At 42.1% G+C, this 18,645-nt stretch overlaps 1 protein-coding gene and 2 pseudogenes across 1 annotated transcript; 1 reads left to right on the top strand and 2 right to left on the bottom strand.

Moving 5' to 3' along the window:
* Positions 1 to 1,244: 1,244 nt before the first annotated feature.
* Positions 1,245 to 2,219, bottom strand: LOC137974865 (putative nuclease HARBI1). Its single transcript, XM_068821858.1, has one exon. It carries the CDS (start codon positions 2,202 to 2,204, stop codon positions 1,245 to 1,247), a length of 960 nt encoding a protein of 319 aa, XP_068677959.1. The 5' UTR covers positions 2,205 to 2,219.
* A 1,231-nt stretch (positions 2,220 to 3,450) lies between these two features.
* LOC137977442 (uncharacterized) lies at positions 3,451 to 10,921 on the bottom strand (annotated as a pseudogene).
* A 2,743-nt stretch (positions 10,922 to 13,664) lies between these two features.
* Positions 13,665 to 15,684, top strand: LOC137977441 (uncharacterized; annotated as a pseudogene).
* Positions 15,685 to 18,645: the final 2,961 nt, after the last annotated feature.

The raw sequence follows: 18,645 nt of genomic DNA, 5'->3' as shown, positions 1-18,645 counted from the left end.
CGGAGATGACAACATAGAGCCACCAGCAGTGTACAGCAATAGGAAAGGTTTAGTAAAAAGAAATCAACCGGAAAATCAGGAGTGCCCAACTGTAAGAAAGTTCGAAGAGTCATCAGAAAGTACAGCAAGTGAGGAACAGGAAGAGGAAAATGACATAAAGAACAAAAAACCAAGAAAGAAACCTCCAAGTGAAAGAAGTGAATTGCATGGTCTCTCTGTTTAAAGAATTTGTTGATAGAAAAGAAGAAAAGGAAGAGAAGAAACTGCAAAAACTGCAAGAAATGCATGATGAAAAAATGACCTTCTTTGGGCAGTTCCTTAAAGTGTTTGAAAAATCTGTGCAAGATAAGTGATATGATGTACATGTAAACTGCTCTCTCCTTCATGGAGAAGGCTTACATACATGTACATTGACATTGCCAGTCACCTTTACTGTTGTGTTTTGTATTATTGTACTGCTTACGTTACATCTTATCATACAGCATGTTCCATATTGCTGAAGAACTCACGGCCAGGCTTTCATAATTGGTTGCATATGACTTTTTGTTGAGTATCATTGTTAGGATCAGAATATGCATGGTCTGATTTAAATTTCATATTGGAGGTTTTGTGTTGTAAAGATGTTACATGTACTTGTGTTTTAAATAAATGAAGGCATTGATTGCACAGTTTGGAAGGCTTGCATCTTTTACTGGTAGGGGGGATTGGGGTTGGGGCTTATTCAGAAAGGTGTAAACAGTTCCACGATAAGTATTGGAGAAAAAATGTTAGATGAAAATTTGAAGCCAAGGCAAATAACCCCGATTTCTCTTGGCTTATGTGGTGATTATAATTATTAGTGAGCATTAAAAAAAGGCCAGCGTTAGTTATGAGTAATTTCAAAATTCTTTAATGATATCTTCAGCAAATACCTTGGTACGACAGTTTCCTAGGAAACGAGTTTGAATGTTGAACATTAGGATATGACAGTTCTTCCTAAGAAACAAGAAATGTTGAAACTGATGGAGGTAAATTTAAACCTTGTCATCTGCAAGAAAAGTTTCAATTTTTTTAACTTCTTTGCTTGAAACATTTGCCTTGAATTACAGATAAAATTACACTACTAACATTAGCTCAGGACGGAATATTGAGCATGTATATTTCACTGCCTGCAATTCTTGAGCACCTTATTTATTTTATGTCCTTTTTCCCAAGAGCACTATCTGAAAGCACACAGTTACTACATATATGAATAATCAACATAATCAAGGTAAATTTCTCATTATTTGATTCCTCTTATCTTCACCATTTGCACATGGTGGAGCATCATCGTCGTCATCGTCATCATCATCATCATCATCATCATCACTGTTACCATCTATAAAGTCTTCAATGTCATCTTCATCGTCCATCAGGCAAACGTTGTGCAACACACAGACAGCCACCATTATGACAGGAGCATCCTCAATCTTGTCAACCTCCATTTGTGTTTTCAGTTTCCTAAATCTACCCTTTAAAAGGCCAAGGGATCTTTCCACTACCATTCGGGTAGAGCTATGAACAAAGTTATATCTCTTCTGTCTTCTAGTAAGACGACCATTGTCACGAAATGGGGTAAGCACCCACCTCTTCAAAGGGTAAGCCGAGTCGCCAAGCAGATGGGTATTTCTTGGAAACAAGTTGTCTGGATTTGCTTCAGCATCTTGGAAAAAGGGTGAATTTCTAAACACCCTCGCATCATGGACAGACCCAGGATAACCACAAAACACATCAGTGAATTGCATGTCCATATCGCAGATTACTTGTAACTGCAGCGAGTGAAACCCTTTACGATTAATGTACTGTTCATGGTTTTTCCTTGGTGCTTTGACTGGAATATGACATCCATCGAGGGCACCCAAAACACCAGGATATGCCCGTTTCTCCTCAAACCCTTGAACCACATCTATTGCTCTTTGCCCTGAGGGGAACTTGATTAGCTGGCCGGAGAGATTGTTGGCAATCGCTTCACAGATTTTACGATAAACACGAAATGCACTCGATTTTGTGACGTTAAATCGATCGGCCACTGATCGCAGACACTCAGGGTTACCAAGTATCCACATCGTAATCAATACCTGCTTCTCTAAGTCGATGACAGATCTTCCTCCATTCCTTTGTTCATGGGGCAGATCTGGGCAAGCAGCTAAAAGGCATTCCAAACAGCTGACTGTAGTTCTTGACATCCGAAAATGACTTCGAAAATCTGAAACACTGTAGAGTGGTATAATGCGTTCGAAGTAATTATCAATAGGGACAAGGCTTTTTCTTTCCTTACTGTCTATCAGGAAAAATAGAAATTCATCATCTTCACAACTGCTCGCTTCTTCTAGCACTGAATTATCAGCAAGTAGTTCCTCTAACAATGAGACAACAGCTGCACCACACGCGGCGGCCATGTTGTTTTTATTTTCAAATTTAGTGCTTTTGCGCGCTTTTGCAGTCCGCTGACACGCGCTCGGCAATTTCGCGCCTATTGTCATGGTAACGGATCCTACGAACCAAAGTTTCGTTCCTTTAGTACGCCATGATCCGAGCGATCTTGGATCATAAATCCTGATCCGGATCTTCCCAAAGGAACGCAGCCTAAGAGGATTTCTGAAAGGAATGACAAAAATTATGTTGTACTGAATTCTGACTTCCAGCAGCGGAATTTCTATGCTCATAAAGGTTCTTTTGATTCAAACACTTAACCAAAACTTCAAAATGAACCATGTAAATGTTTATTATTGTTCAAATGAAAAGTGACCAAACGAGTTGTGTAGTTGAAATTAGTATTACTAAGAAATAGATGGGCCTTGTAGTCCAAGGGCCAAGAAGGAAACGTTATGTCAGTTTTTACAGCTTTACGTTTCCCTGCAGCTGGTAATCACTGTAAGTTTTGTCGTATTGTTGTGTTATAACCATCAGTTGCATAATAAAATCATTTGACAAGTCTGGTGATTTGTATTATGGTGATTATTTTTCTCAGATGCAATATCAGGGAAAAAAACTCTCATATATTTTTTTATTCATAAAAGAGAGTCTCCTAAACTAACAGGAACCACACAAAACTACAGAAATTTAAACTTTCTACCGAGGCTAGTGCCTTGGTTCACCTTTTTCTATTCATGGCCCTGATTACAAATTCTCTTTGTCCACCTTTAAAAGTGAGAAGGTAAAAATGAAGGTTGTGATACAGGAGGGGTTATCAAGAACTATTTCTTACAGCCAATTGTTTAGAGAGCTAGGAGTGAAATTTGATTGCCACCCAATTGCATCCATATCATTTCACATGATAACAAGTCTTCTTACCTATCAAAATTAATAGCTTACATATAATGAAACAATTTTTCTGACAATCCTTGTGCCTCATCTTACATCCTCTGTGATTCCTACATGTCATAGCTCAACACACTTCTTTCATGAAGTGTAATCACTGTTACCGGTACATCTACTTTGGTAGAATTACTGTATGATAGATGAATAAACTTAAAACCCAGTTTAGGTCTGCTTACTTGATGATACCAGTTTCTTTCTCTAACCAAAATGTCTCAGCAAGAGCATCTCGAACAAGTAAACCTTGATAGCAAGTGTCTTTGATCTTCTCACATTCCCTCATTTGAAGCAGTTCCCTTACCTTCTCCCTACTGCGTCTCTGATTGGTGACCGGGTCAATTGTCAAGTCCAATTTTCTTGGCAATGTTTTTTGTGTTTAAGGCGAATGGCTGGACCCCCGGTAGGGTGAGTGCAATGGCCGCCAGACATAACGACGAATCCGTCAAACACAACGGTTCACCTCAAACGGGGGTGCACCAACACTCCAACTTCGCCGGGGAATCGAACCCCGCCCCTACCAACAATTAACAAAAGACATACAGGCAAAACGAAGAATTGCATCTAGGAGATGCCTCGCCTGACTTACACTCCTAAATGACAATTCGACAAAACGACAAAAAAGACTCAAAAGCAACTAGACAAACCAAAACGAGCACGACCCAGCTCAAGGGTGAAGAGTGACCAATAAAAGGCCACCCGTCAACAGACTCACCCAACGCCAAGACGTTGGTTCACCCCAGAAAAACGGCCAGGGCACGCAAACACAACACAAAACCAGAACTTAAATATGAACAACCAGAGCATCATTTTGAAACGAAGCCACCACACCACGAGCACCCCACTGACGGACAAAATAACGACGACGGCGGTCAAACCGGAAACGACGGAAAAACAAAGGGAGATTAAACCGAACCCGAGACTTCACACGCTCCATAACATCAACAGCCGAGGGACGAACACCCCTAAAACGAAAATCATTCCGAGCCCCCCAAATACAAAACTTACAGACATTCAACATATAAACAAAAACCCTAGGAACCTCAGACAACTCATCAGCCGAGAAACCACTGAAGCGCATGACGAACCAAGATAGAAGGACAAAGAGGAGAAGCCAAGAACATAAGTGATTGAAGCCACGACAGAACACTGACAGCCAGAGGACAGTGAAAGAACAAATGAGAAAGAGACTCGACAGGAGCAGAACAAAAACAAGCAGTAGAAAGAGCATAACCAAAAGCAGCAAGCCTCTCGGCCGTGTAAAGGACCCCATGTGAGACTTTCCAACATAAATCAATAACAGGACGATCCAAATCAAAAAAGAAAAGCTGACGCCAAGTAGAAGACCAATAAAGAGAACCAAACAAAGGAAAGAACTTCTCCTCACAATGAGGAGAGACAGCATTCTCGGACAAAAGAAACCAATAAGCAGACTTCGTAGACATAGTAGAAACAGGACAAAAATCAATACCCGAACCAATACCCAAAGAAGACGCCGTAAGGGATCCTTTACACGCCTGCCAAGCAGTCAACAGAGAACGATAAAACGGAGGCAGAGAATCCGGAGAAAAACAAAGCGGAGCAGAAAAAACAAGATGCGGAGGAGCGGCAAGCCGGGAAGAAAACCAAAAAACCATGAAAGAGACCCAAGAAGACGGAGAAGAAACAAAACGACGAACCCACTGAACATGAAGAGCCATAACCTTACACTGAAAATCCACGACAGAAAACACACCCAAACAAGAAGGCTGAACCACAACACGACGAGCGACCAAATCCCGCTTACCGCTCCAGAAACATTTAAAAATTAACGTATTTAATTCAACACTTGACCCACCAGGGAACATGGATAAGAGAGGCCACGTACCACACAAGGGAAAGGGCCAAGGCATTGATAACAAGTGCCTTGCCCTAATAAGATAACGATCGCTGACGCCAAGAGTTCAAAGCATTTTCCACCGCGGTGATACGCGGCCTCCAATTGTCCTCCTCCAGATTGCCCGGACCCGGATCAACCCCCAACACCTTCACCTTCACCGACGACCAAGTAATGTTAACCGGTGAGTCAGTGCGCCCACTCCAACCACCCAACCACAAACCTTCGCATTTACCACAATTTAATTTAGCCCCAGACCCCTCCTCGTACAAAGAATAAACATCAAAGACAGCCAAAATACCAGGAACAGAAGAAACAACCAGCGTAGTGTCATCAGCATAGGCAGAAACAAAAGGCAAAGAAGACGAAGAACCAGGAAGAGACAAACCAGAAATTAAACCACTAGAACGAATATTACAGGCAAGTACCTCGGCAACTAAAACATAAAGGAGGGGGGACAGGGGACATCCCGGCCTCACCCCACGAGATAACTTAAAAGAATTTGGAATATAACCATTAACATTAACAGAACTACTCACATTATTGTAAAATAAATTAACCCACCCAACAAACGACTGCCCAAAACCCATAGCATATAAGGTAGAACGAAGGACCGTCCAATCAACCCTGTCGAATGCCTTTTCTTGATCAAGAGAAAGAAGAGCAGCAGGAGCACCAGAAGAAGAGCAAAAATCAACAACATCACGAAGAAAAGCAACATTTTCACCAGTAAAACGGTCAGGAACACCACAAGACTGATCTTCATCAACAACCAAATGAATAACCTTAAGAAGACGAGCAGCAATAGAACGAGAAGCAATTTTGTAATCGACATTCAACAGGGAGATTGGACGCCAGTTTTTGGGATCAAGACGATCCCCTTTCTTAAATGATAAAGTAATGATACCCTGGCGCTGAGAGCGAGACAACGAACCCAACCCAAACGCAGAATTCAAAACACAATCAAAACCCAAAACATGCCAAAATTTTAAATAGAATTCCATGAGAAGGCCATCACAACCAGGAGCTTTACCACGGGCCATGCCCTGAAGAGCCGCAAAACACTCCTCCTGGCTGAGAGGACCTTCGCACACCTCACTATCATCAAAAGGAAGAACCCGGCGAAGAAATGTTAGAAAGAAGCTCAACACGAGCATTGGAGTCACCAGGAGCAGCAGAGAAAAGATCCGAATAGAAAGAACAAAGAACATCACACAACCCATCCTTATCCGTAACCAAAGTACCATCACTAGCTAGCTCTCAGCGCTGAGATATTACGGTAAGTGCCGTTTTTCTTTTCGAGCCGGAAGAAGTAAGCAGAGGAGGACTCACCCTCCTCCACCCACCTCGCCCGGGCACGAACTTGAGCACCACGAGCAGCCTCAACATCCATAGCACGAAGACGAGACAGAGTAGAAAGGTACACAGGAAGGAAAGAAAGACGACCAGAATCAATATGACTTTTAAGATGAGCAGCAAGACTAGACAAAATATTACGTTCAACTACTTTACATTTACCACGATCTTTACAATAATTAATACTTATGCGCTTAATATGGGATTTGCCGCTGTCCCACCACCTAGTAAGGGAAGGAAAAGAAGACTGACGAGACTGCCAGTAAGACCAAAAAGTTGAGATGAGGTCGATATACTCGGCCTCATCCAGAACAGAAAGATTGAGTCTCCACGACCCCGGACCCGGAGGAACGGAGCTGGGGAGAGCCCATGAGAAAGAAATAGCACAATGATCAGAAAAAGGACATGGTAGAATGTCTACAGAAGACACATAAGGCACCCAAGCATACGGACAACCGATGAGGTCAATGCGTGATGCAAGGGCCCCATCGGGCCGGAACCAGGTAAAAGCAGAATCATTTGGGTGCCTTTCACGCCAAATATCCACCACACAACAATCCGAAAACAACGCTGACAACAAAGCCGAACTTTCACGAGAGACATCAAAAGGACAAGACCCACGGCGATCCCGAACACGGTCCAGGACCGTGTTGAAATCACCGCACAAAAGAGTAGGAACAGCAGGATCGATAGAGTCAACACAACGAACCAAAACAGTGTCACGATCAGGATTACGGTTAGGAGCATAAATAGAAGCAATTACCCGAAAAACAGAACCACGAAGAGAAAAGTCAACCAAAACAAAACGACCATCAAACTCGCAAACAACAGACTTACACTCCAAAACCGAACGATACAAAACAAGCATGCCACGAGAATGATTTGTACCAAAAGAACCAGCACACAAATAACCAAACCGAAAAAACCAAGAAAGAAGATCACCATTAGAGACTGCGTGGGTCTCCTGTAGACAAAGTACTGAAGGAGAGAGATGGGACAACCACTGGAGAAATCCAAGACGCTTGTCACCATCCCTCAACCCATTAACGTTAACAGAAATTACAGTGAGAGCCATAATATAACAAAAAAGTAGTGACAAACCCATGACAATAAACTAAAAGGTGGCGAGACAACGGTAAAATTAACGGCGCCTAGCAGGGCTAGGCGAAGAAGCACGACGACGAGACCTATGAGGATCCGGGCTTAGAGGAGGCCTCTCGTCCCCGGAACGGGACCGAGAACGAGAGGACGGACGGAGAGCCATCCCCGAGCCAGAACTACGAGAACTGACCCGGGGAGGAAGAGGAACAGCAAACGGAGGCGAGGGCTGGGCAAAGTCCCCAACCCGCCCTGAAGCAACAAGATCATCCGTGGATGACGGAAGAGTTGCCTTTAGCTTCTGAACCAATACCCCTTGACACAAGAGGGGGATGCAACCCCGCCGAACCACTACGCCCAACTTTGACCGGAATTTTAGACCTAACAGGTCTAGAGTCCACCAAAGAGGCCGGAGCATCATCACCCGAGTCCACCCCATCTCCTGAAACACCCGATGATGATTCAACGGATAATACAGACCCCGAAAGGGGAGAAAAAGAGGGGGAGGAATCCAACACCTCCTCCTGAGGCACACCCACCTGACCGGTGGAGGCCCCCAAAACACTGACAGAACCCGGGCTAGGAGAGGGATCCAGAACCCTCTGGCTGGCTGGCTCACCATCTCATCCAGCTCATTGTCTCTATCGTCCACACACATGGACTCAGAGCCCAACACAGAACCAGAACACTGCGAAAAAGACGCAGCGCCCACCCCCCTGAAGGATCAGGGACAACCGAGCCCACTGCAGGCTCAACAGCACTAGAAACAACTGGCGCGGCAACATTACCAGCCGCAGCCCCACCATTCAAATCATTATCATTATCATTATCGTTCCGCTATCAACAATATCATCATCACTATCCGCGTCCGTCTCTGGTCTTCCTGGAACAAACCACACAGGCTTTGGGCAATGCCGAACGAAATGCCCAGCCTCATGACAACGTTTACATTTACCCTTGAGCGGGAAGTCAGCTGCTTTGTAGTTATCATTACAAATATCACAAACCAATGGTTGACCTTTGTACCACACACGGCAGTTTACACCGTCAATAATAATATTACGCGGAATATCATGTTTGCGCACTATGCGCACTAGACGGGTACCTGTATGAACCCCAGGTACGTTCGACCACTGCTGGTGACGGACTTCCTTTACATCACCAAAAAACTTTAAGGCCACTTTAACACGGTCGTTGCCCCCTTCGAAAGGAAACAAGTATACCATCACAAAAGTGATAGGGGTCGAAACCACCACGTTACAACGAACGTCGCCAAAAGAGATGAACCCGGCCTCCTCATAGGTCTTTTTATGAGTTGGGTCTATGAAAGATATACGGATTATCCCCCCTGGGCAGACCTGGATTGAATCCACCAGGCCAGCCAGGGACTTAGCAATGATGCCGGCAACCCCGGCATGGGAGGTCCCAGCCGGGAAGCCGGACTTTACGATAATAGTGCGCGTGTTGCTCGGAACCATTATGGAAATATATTTTAAAGTCAACTACAAATACCAGTATAATATTTTAAACTAAAGCTAAGATTAAACCTTAAGCAGCTGCTAAAGGACGAAGATTAATAAATAATTATTTTCAGCTTTATATAACACCACTTTTCAAAATGTAACCTCAGTCAAATAGTAAGATATAATATGATACTACAACTATGGATAAATTAACACTCAAGTCACACTAAATAGTTCCCCGCTCAAGGAGCAACTAAGCAAATATTTTATTAATAATGTGTCACAAGAAACAAATGACCAAGTAACAACCCCTTGGACAAAAAGCACAAAGGGAAGCCAAGCAAATACTAAATAACCGAAAATATTATAACAATTAAATATCACACTGAACACCCTTAATAAATGGAAAACAAACAAAAAACCCCAAGAAATTTCCTTAAGAGCCACCAAGAAACCAAACAACACACCAAAAAGGTAGAAACCACGCTAAAAACCAAAAAGGGCACTTCAGTGATAGACTAAATGAAGTACCAGAAAACGCGGGCTCAAAGAGCCCTGGAAGCGAGAAACATGAAAACAAAAAGACTCGGCTTACCCCGGGTTACCGCACAACGCGGAGCATTAGTCCCCGGGAGGGTCACCGAAAAAAAGAACAAAGAAAACCAATAAAGACAAGCACAACAAAAACCTTACCACACTCCAAAAAATCAATGAAAGAAAACCGCACTCCAAAATGAAAAACGAAAGCCCAAGCCACACTCCAAATGGAACGTCTCCCAGCAAGAATGAAGGCTTACTATGCAGGGTTTGACTTTTTACAGCCAAACCCGCGCTCAGGTAAGTGAAGTACTAAACATGCAAGGGCTGCTATTTTGAGTTCACTTGTGCTACTTTCACATTTCCTCAGCAGTATGCGCCATCTACCTTTGAGTTGCCCAAAGGCCCCTTCAGTGACCATCCTTGCCCGACTCAGTCTGTAAGTAAAGTTGTACTGTTTTGGTGTTGGGACTGCATTTGTGTATGGCTTCACAAGCCAAGAGGATAAAGCAAAAGCAGAATATCCAAGTGCAACTGGAGGTACTTGTACTCCATTGACATCCTTACTTATCTGAGGAATAAAGGTGCCTTCTTTTATATCAGAGTACAGCTTTGTTGATTGAAATATTACAGCGTCATGAGAATTGCCTGGAAAACCACAAGTTCCCCAAACAAATGTAAAGTTGGAGTCCACCATTGCCATTAACACTATTGAATAGAAGTTTTTGAAGTTGTAGTATTCCTTACAAGAAAAATTCCCAGGCGGGCATTTGATAGGTAAATGGCATCCATCAACTGCAGCCCAACAACAACAAAATTGCCACTGTTCCTCCATATCAACTATCTTCTCCTTAAATTGTTCCTCACTCTTTGGCAGTTGCTGACCAACACATTTGTTCCACAAGTTGTCCACAATTGCTCGTGTGACTTCATTGACGATCGTACACACGGTTGACACCCCCAGTCCGGTCATTTCCGCTATCGTATAATAGTAATCTCCCCTTGATAAACGATACAGAGCAATGGCCAACCTGAATTCTGGGGATATCGGCTCTTCGGTCACAGTATCTCTATCTAGAACATGTCTGATTCGTTGCAGTATAAACTGGAATGTTGCACGTGAGATCCTAAACGTTTTCTTGAATCGTTCATCGGAATACGTGCTCCAAACTAGGTTAAACCATCCCATATTTCTCGGGAGCCTCCTAAACGAACGATTGTTGACTGGTGCTGCACTTTTTCGTGAGGCCGATAACATATATATTCATCATATAAATTGACAACATGCGCATGCAAGAAACTTCGTAGCATTTTTCTCCGTTTCCTCCCCTCCCGGATGGCACGAAAAATAAAAGCTCTTCGTCGCAAATCACAACCTTCTGGAACGTCCGCCATGTTTGTTTGGGTATTTAACAACTGACTGACCGCTGGCTATTGTAGAGCTCGTAAATTAACTACGACGAATTAAGTTCGACGTCTGAATCAACCGTCGAACCTAATCATTTGGGTCGACCCAAATTAGTTATCTCTTTAATTTTGCAATGCATGTGTGATCGACCAGTTGCTAATATTTCAAAATGATCCCACTTAATTCTATGGTTGGTTAAGAAAACATGATAAGCAATTGCAGATTCGTGACAGTTTGTAGTTAGGGCTTTAAAATGTTCTGTTTTTCTGTCACGTAATCGGCGTTTCGTTTTCCCTATGTAGAAATCATTGCAATCCCAGGAGTTTGCTGTGTACACTACTTTTGACCTGAAGGAAGGAGCTAGTTTATCTTTGCAAGGGAAAAAAGACTAAAAGTTATGTATTTCAAGCAAATGTTTGTAACCGCTGTTTGCGTTTTATTCCTATTGAAACTAAAATGGCCCAAGTCAAAGAATTTTTATGAGACCATCCATGAGCGGTATGGCCATGACACGACACGTTGAAAACGGTACGAAGATATGAAAAAGATATCTCCGGGTATAACAAAGTGGCACTCGACATTACTTTCCTACAGAAATGCAGACTATTCCACATTTATCCAAAGTTTCTGGATTTCAAGTTAAGCAGACAAGATTTTCAGGAAACACGAGCCTGCCGCCGTTTCAAGGAAGATTTGTTAAATTACGAACTTCGCGAAAAGAAATCACTTCGACTCAAGTACAAGGAGTCCTATGAAACAGCACGTTGCCGACTTCAGGGAACCTTGTCACCTCTTGACCTGAATCACACTTGCTCTACCATTGAGGCAAAATCGTCAAAATTGAAAGATCGCCTGTCTAAGAAATTGGACAAAAAGTTCAATGTTCTAAAACGGAAGAAAGGAATACCACAGCTCTCAAACTTGGACAATGACTCAATCATTTTCGATTATTCGCATCGTGTGTTAACGGAAACAGAGAAAAGTGTTCTTGCAAGAGGTTTACGTTTCTGTCTACCACCAAAAAATGTTGACAAATATGAGGTCAAAAGCTCTTTCGAACTGCTCTTTCGCGATTTAAAATGACACGGACCCACTCTGACGGTTGAAAACGAGGATAAGTTAAAGTGTCAATTAAAACACATTTCTTACAACTACATTTATTCATATGACTTCTCTAAGCAGAAACATATACTCAGCAAAGAAGAATGGGAAGCCCTCAAAAATCTTCGCAAAGATGACTCTATCATCATCACGAAACTGGATAAAGGAAATGACGTTGTGATTTTAAATAAACATGATTACTTGACCAAGATGAAACAGTTGATCTCCGATGAGATAAAATTCAAAAAACTGACAGAGAACCCGATAAAGTCCAGAGAACAAAGTTTAATTTGTTACCTTCGACAATTAAAAAGAGATCACATGATTGACGACTACACCTTTCAAAAGGTCCTACCCAATGGTTCCACACATGGAGTTCTTTATGGTCTACCAAAGGTTCACAAAACTGGGTGTCCCTTTCGTCCAATTGTTTCTTCCACGAACACCTACAACTACAATCTTGCCTTTTACCTTATTTAAGCGTCCTCCAACCTATCTCCACAAACTGTTTTTCAATTAAAGACTCCTTCAGTTTTGCAGAATGGGCCAAACAGTACACTCACAACGGCGAATTCATGTGTTCCTTTGATGTCAGTTCATTATTTACTAATGTCTCACTGGATGAGGAAAGGAAGGAACTTTATTTAAGTGTCTAATCTTCTAGCGCCGAAGAGCACTAATCGGGGACACTGTAAATTGAAATTAACAATTAACGCAAATCAAATCAAACGAGACTATTGAAATTTGCCTTGATAAGCTGTATGCCCTCGCAAATCCACCTAGATTACCCCGATTGGTCCTAAAGAATTTACTCTTGTTTGCAAAAAAGAAGAGTCATTTTGTTTTTGTTGGTCAGTACTATGACCAGATTGATGTCGTCGCAATGGGCTCTCCACTTGGTCCTGTTTTGGCGAACATTTTCATGTGTGATTTTGAAGAAAAATGGGTGATGAAGAACACCAATCAGCCTACTATTTGGTTCCGGTACGTGGACGATACCTTTACTCTTTTCAAGAACAAAAATGATGCTTTGAGTTTTTGACGTTACCTAAATGGGATTGGTTGGCCATTGCAGCTTCTAAGCGTTTTAAAGATGATGAATGTGTATCTCCCGTCTGCCTTAACAAAGGTTTATTTTCAGTTGGAGCTCTCGACAACCTTTACCACAACCCCAGTTCCACAACAGCAACATCATCGTTTCACGGAACGGGAATATCTGTCTTCCAGTTTCCTACGGAATGTCATCCCGGTGATGGTCGATCGCCAATCACAGTGCCCCCTTCTGATTCCGACAAGCATTCACTTCCAGACAGCTACGCAATTAAAAGTGAAGTGAAGTAAAGTAACCATATTTAACGTCGATAGCTCGTATCAACTGACAAACCAGAGGTCGACGGTGCGCTCATTTTACTCCCCCCTCACCATCAGTTCTTCGTTTTACGGGTATTTAAAGCTACTTAGCTACACGGAAAGGAAAGAAGTCGAAACAAGGATGCGAGATCCGGGAATCCAACTCAAGACCTCTTGCACAAAAGGCCGCGCACTAACCGACTGTGCCATCCTTGTTCCACCGACTAAACTTACAACAACAGCAACGTCAGTTCCCCAACGTGAAATGCGTGATGTCACTGGTATGATTGAAGCTTGTAAATTAGAAGAGAAAGGCTGGGCAGAACATGCGCTCCAGAAGCTGAATGAAGAAGACCACACATCAGAAGATACCATAGTATGGGCAGCATACCATTCCAGCAAGCAGCAAGTTGAAAAAAATCCTCCTTCTTTATCAGCGCTTCTACTTATGAGAAAGCTGCCACTCCTAATATGATAAAGCATGGAATGGACGCACTGAAACAGGCAATAACATCCATGACCCAATAAAGAAGAACAAGTTACCGCTCTTCAGGAGACCTCAACCAAAATCAGCTTCTAAAGAGGGAAAGAAGATTTCTGTTCTTCAAAATAATGTAGCTCTCTTTTCTCAGTTATACATTGCAGTGCAAAGTAGAGACAGTGGTCTAGCAGATTTTCTTTTCCCATGAAGTGCAGTCTTTCCCCCCATCCCTCTCTGAGTTTGGCAACCTTCGCGTACCAACAGCGAAGTCTGACCTGCTTGGTTGTCTGCCAGAATGCAGTGAACAGCACAATCCTCCCACTCACTTTGACTGCAAAATACGTGATGGAGCTGTTATCGTGCATTGCCTTCCCACTGCAGGTGTGGTCACCTTTGATGATTATGCAGACATGATTTTCATCCCGCATCTTGTTAACCAACTGCAAAATTCTGAGCGTGTAGATGTCGTGTGGGATAAGTACGTTGCAGATAGTCTGAAAGAGTCTACGAGATACAAAAGAGGAACAGGCACTAGAAGGAATGTATCAGGTCAAGTGAAGTTGCCCCTGAATTGGATGCAGTTTCTTCGAGATTCTACAAACAAGACAGAGCTGTTTCAGTTTCTTACCGAAAAGGTGTCACGCTTTGAATTCCCCGCAGATAAGAGCCTCGCAATAACTTCAGGTACGCTGTTTTACATGGTGTCAAGTATCATCTGTTTAAATAATGATAATTAGAACGTCTTATAAATATACGTTTATGTATCTCCTAGGGCAATCAGTGATAACCTGTGGATCAGCAAGCTCGATGCCCGACTGTAATCACAAGGAAGCAGATACACGAATTGTTGTTCATCTGCGTCATACTTTTCTCACTGAAGGTACAAGCACAATTCTTGTCCGAAATGTTGATACGGACGTGGTGGTGATTCTTGTGGGAAAGTTTCATGATCTAAAAGCATTCAATGCTAACGTTGACATATGGGTTGCATTTGGAATGGGCAGAAGTTTCAAGTACATCAGCATCAACAAAATTTGTGCTGCCCTTGGTGAGCAAAAGTCACGTTCCCTCCCTGTTTTCCATGCTTTTAGTGGCTGCGACACAACGTCTGCATGTAATGGTAAAGGCAAGCGGTCGGCCTGGCAAGCATGGGAGCTTTGCAGCCATACTGTGACACCATCGTTAAAGTTCCTATCCACCCATCCATTCCAGCAGCTTCTTGTAATCTAGAACGGCTTGTCATCATTATGTATGACAAGTCAAGCCCACTGGATTCTGTCAACGAGACCAGAATGAATCTGTTTTGTAAACACAGCAGAGCAATCGGTAAATTCAAGAAAGTAATTAAATAAGGATTTATTATAGCGCTATAAAGAGTAATTTTAAAAATGTTTTTTTGTTTTAGAATGCTCTTCTGAAGCACGTTGAGAGGGCGGTCCTGCAAGCAGGAATCTGGACAACAACTGATGCAAGTAACCAGGATATTCCTTATCCAGATCGATTTGGATGGAAGAAGATTGGGGACACGTGGAAACCAGTTTGGATAACCATTCCAGAGGTCTCAAAGGCTTGTCAAGAGCTGATCAAGTGTTCATGCAAATGAACTCGATGTAAATGTGTCAAGTATAGCTTGCAGTGCACACGGCTCTGCAAATGCAAATGTAACCCCGACCAGCAGTGATGTTCAATACATCTGAGTCAGTCTGAACCTCAATGAAATGTGAACTTTTTACGCTACTTTTGGAGTTAGCCTCACAAATTACTAAATTGAAACGTGTGACGCGGAAAAAGGCAGTAATGCAGCACTTAGTCTAAGGTTCTGACTGTTTGGTTTTTAACTAGGTCCGCATTGGGTGAACAGTTTGTGAGCTTTAACTTCACTTGTAGGTCTATGCAACCCAGAAACAATTATAGCACGACAAGCACTCTAATGTTTTCATTTGCTCGAATTGGAGTTTAAACCAGTCAGAGAGTGAGTAAAAATCTAGAGCTTGTTAGCATCATGTCAAAAAACAGAATTTTTATCGGTTTTGTATGCCTAAGAAATATAGCGATTAGAAAAAATGGCTCCCAATCAGGCTTGCAAAGCATCATGGAACTTCAAAAATTTGGTTTATCAACGGAGTTGATAATGTAAATTGACCACCGTACAGAGATTCTAAAAGAACTTGTTTACTGAAAATAAATATCAAATGTGGCATCAACGCTGCTTGACTTATTGTTCTGAGTGTAAGTAGTTTTGACAACCTTTCAATAATCCTTTTGCCTGAAACCACATTTTCCCTAATATGCTTGGTAACCAGGCAATGTCAATTTTGGTTATATTTAATTTCTTTGCTGCATCAGCAAAGGGAAAAAAGATTCAGTTGGGCACCGGTCCTAAAAATGTTCAGTATACTCTAAGGCAGCTGTGTGCCAAATTTGGTGCTTTTGTCCGCTCTGTATAGATCAGGTCAATTATCTGCACTTAGCCACCCGACTACAAAAAATGTTGACAAATATGAGGTCAAAAGCTCTTTCGAACTGCTCTTTCGCGATTTAAAATGACAGGGACCCACTCTGACGGTTGAAAACGAGGATAGGTTAAAGTGTCAATTAAAACACATTTCTTACAACTACATTTATTCATATGACTTCTCTAAGCAGAAACATATACTCAGCAAAGAAGAATGGGAAGCCCTCAAAAATCTTCGCGAAGATGACTCTATCATCATCACGAAACCGGATAAAGGAAATGGTGTTGTGATTGTAAATAAACATGATTACTTGACCAAGATGAACCAGTTGATCTCCGATGAGACAAAATTAAAAAAACTGACAGAAAACCCGACAAAGTGCAGAGAACAAAGTTTAATTTGTTACCTTCGACAACTAAAAAGAGATCACATGATTGACGACTACACCTTTCAAAAGGTCCTACCCAATGGTTCCACACATGGATTTCAAAACTGGGTGTCCCCGTCGTCCAATTGTTTCTTCCTCGAACACCTACAACTACAATCTTACCTCTTACCTTGTAAGCGTCCTCCAACCTATCTCCACAAACTGTTTTTCAATTTCAGTTTTGCAGAATGGGCCAAACAGTATACCCACAACGGCGAATTCATGTGTTCCTTTGATGTCAGTTCCATTACCAGAAATTCGTGACATTTCGTTCACGCGATGATTTGTGTCTGCGGTTACCCTTGAAACCAAAGAAGCATACTCACTGGCGTCAAATTGCGAAAACATGTAGCAACTGTACCAGCTTCACGTCTTAATTTAAACTATCGACCAGGAATCCAAAAATTAAGAAGGTTAATGTAGTTAAACTCATTTTCTCTATCGTCTTTCATTCCAACAAGCTCATGCCATTTCATCAGAATTGGATATGGCATGTATATTGACAAAGCTATTTCAGATTCTAGACGGCGCTGCTGGTTGATATAAGACAGAGGGGATTCAGTGACTTTTAGCTTACAGCCTAGGGCTTCCTTTTTCGAAATTGAGCAAAACATAAGACATTTTTAGCGGTATTCCTCTGGGCTCAGGATGTGAAAAACACGAAGAACAATCGTAATTTGGCGCGATTTTTCGCATTTTGAAGTCTGCAGATATTTGAAACAGCGGTAGAAAGCGTAAAAATGCTAGGCTGCTAAGCTGACGTAAACATGGCAGCTTTTTTGTGCGAAGAAAGCTATGGAAAATTTCCCGTTTTTTCACATCCTGCGGGACATTCGTGCGACCAGATGAAGGCTACATCCGTTCGTGAAACAGCGTCCTTTTCGGTGCTGATGGGCGGCATTCTGTTTTATCGTGGAACGTTTTATTTAAGGTATTTAAAAAGATCGTATTTTGAAGAAAAGTTTGAGGGGTCGGCACTTATGCAAGCATCAAAGACACGCACAGCTCAAAGCTTGGAAGTCAAGGTAAGTCAAGGTATTTTGATCAAATTAGAAGGCAAGTACCAGCGTAAATCCTTGTTATTTTGGCGCTATTTGACGGCTCAAACAATGAACGAAATGGTAAAAAAACCATCGCTTCGTAGTGTAGTTGCATATTATTTATCAGGGAAAGGTCGGCACATCGAATTTAATTTATTTGAACTGCCAAAAATTGATATTTTATTTTAGATCCCATACATTTCTTTACAACATCGGGCAGCCATTTTTTCTGTTCCGTTTGATTGACATGCGGTATTCGTGACGCAATATGACTCGAATTTCTGGTAATGCACTATTTACTAATGTCCCACTGGATGAGACTATTGAAATTTGCCTTGATAAGCTGTATGCCCTCGCAAATCCACCTAGATTACCCCGATTGGTCCTAAAGAATTTACTCTTGTTTGCAAAAAAGAAGAGTCATTTTGTTTTTGTTGGTCAGTACTATGACCAGATTGATGTCGTCGCAATGGGCTCTCCACTTGGTCCTGTTTTGGCGAACATTTTCATGTGTGATTTTGAAGAAAAATGGGTGATGAAGAACACCAATCAGCCTACTATTTGGTTCCGGTACGTGGACGATACCTTTACTCTTTTCAAGAACAGAAATGATGCTTTGAGTTTTTGACGTTACCTAATTGGGAGACACGACAACATTAAATTCACAATTGAGTTTGAACAAAACGATGAAATTCCATTCCTTGATATCCTTATGAAAC

The sequence above is a fragment of the Montipora foliosa genome, chromosome 11 (assembly GCF_036669935.1).
Source record: "Montipora foliosa isolate CH-2021 chromosome 11, ASM3666993v2, whole genome shotgun sequence".
Classification (NCBI taxonomy): Eukaryota; Metazoa; Cnidaria; class Anthozoa; order Scleractinia; family Acroporidae; genus Montipora; species Montipora foliosa.
Note: the sequence above shows the minus strand (reverse complement) of the source record. Positions and strands in the feature narration are given on the sequence as shown.

Excerpts from the sequence above, each read along its gene's own strand:
- LOC137974865 (XM_068821858.1), bottom strand. The coding sequence starts at position 2,204 with ATGTCAAGAACTACAGTCAGCTGTTTGGAATGCCTTTTAGCTGCTTGC.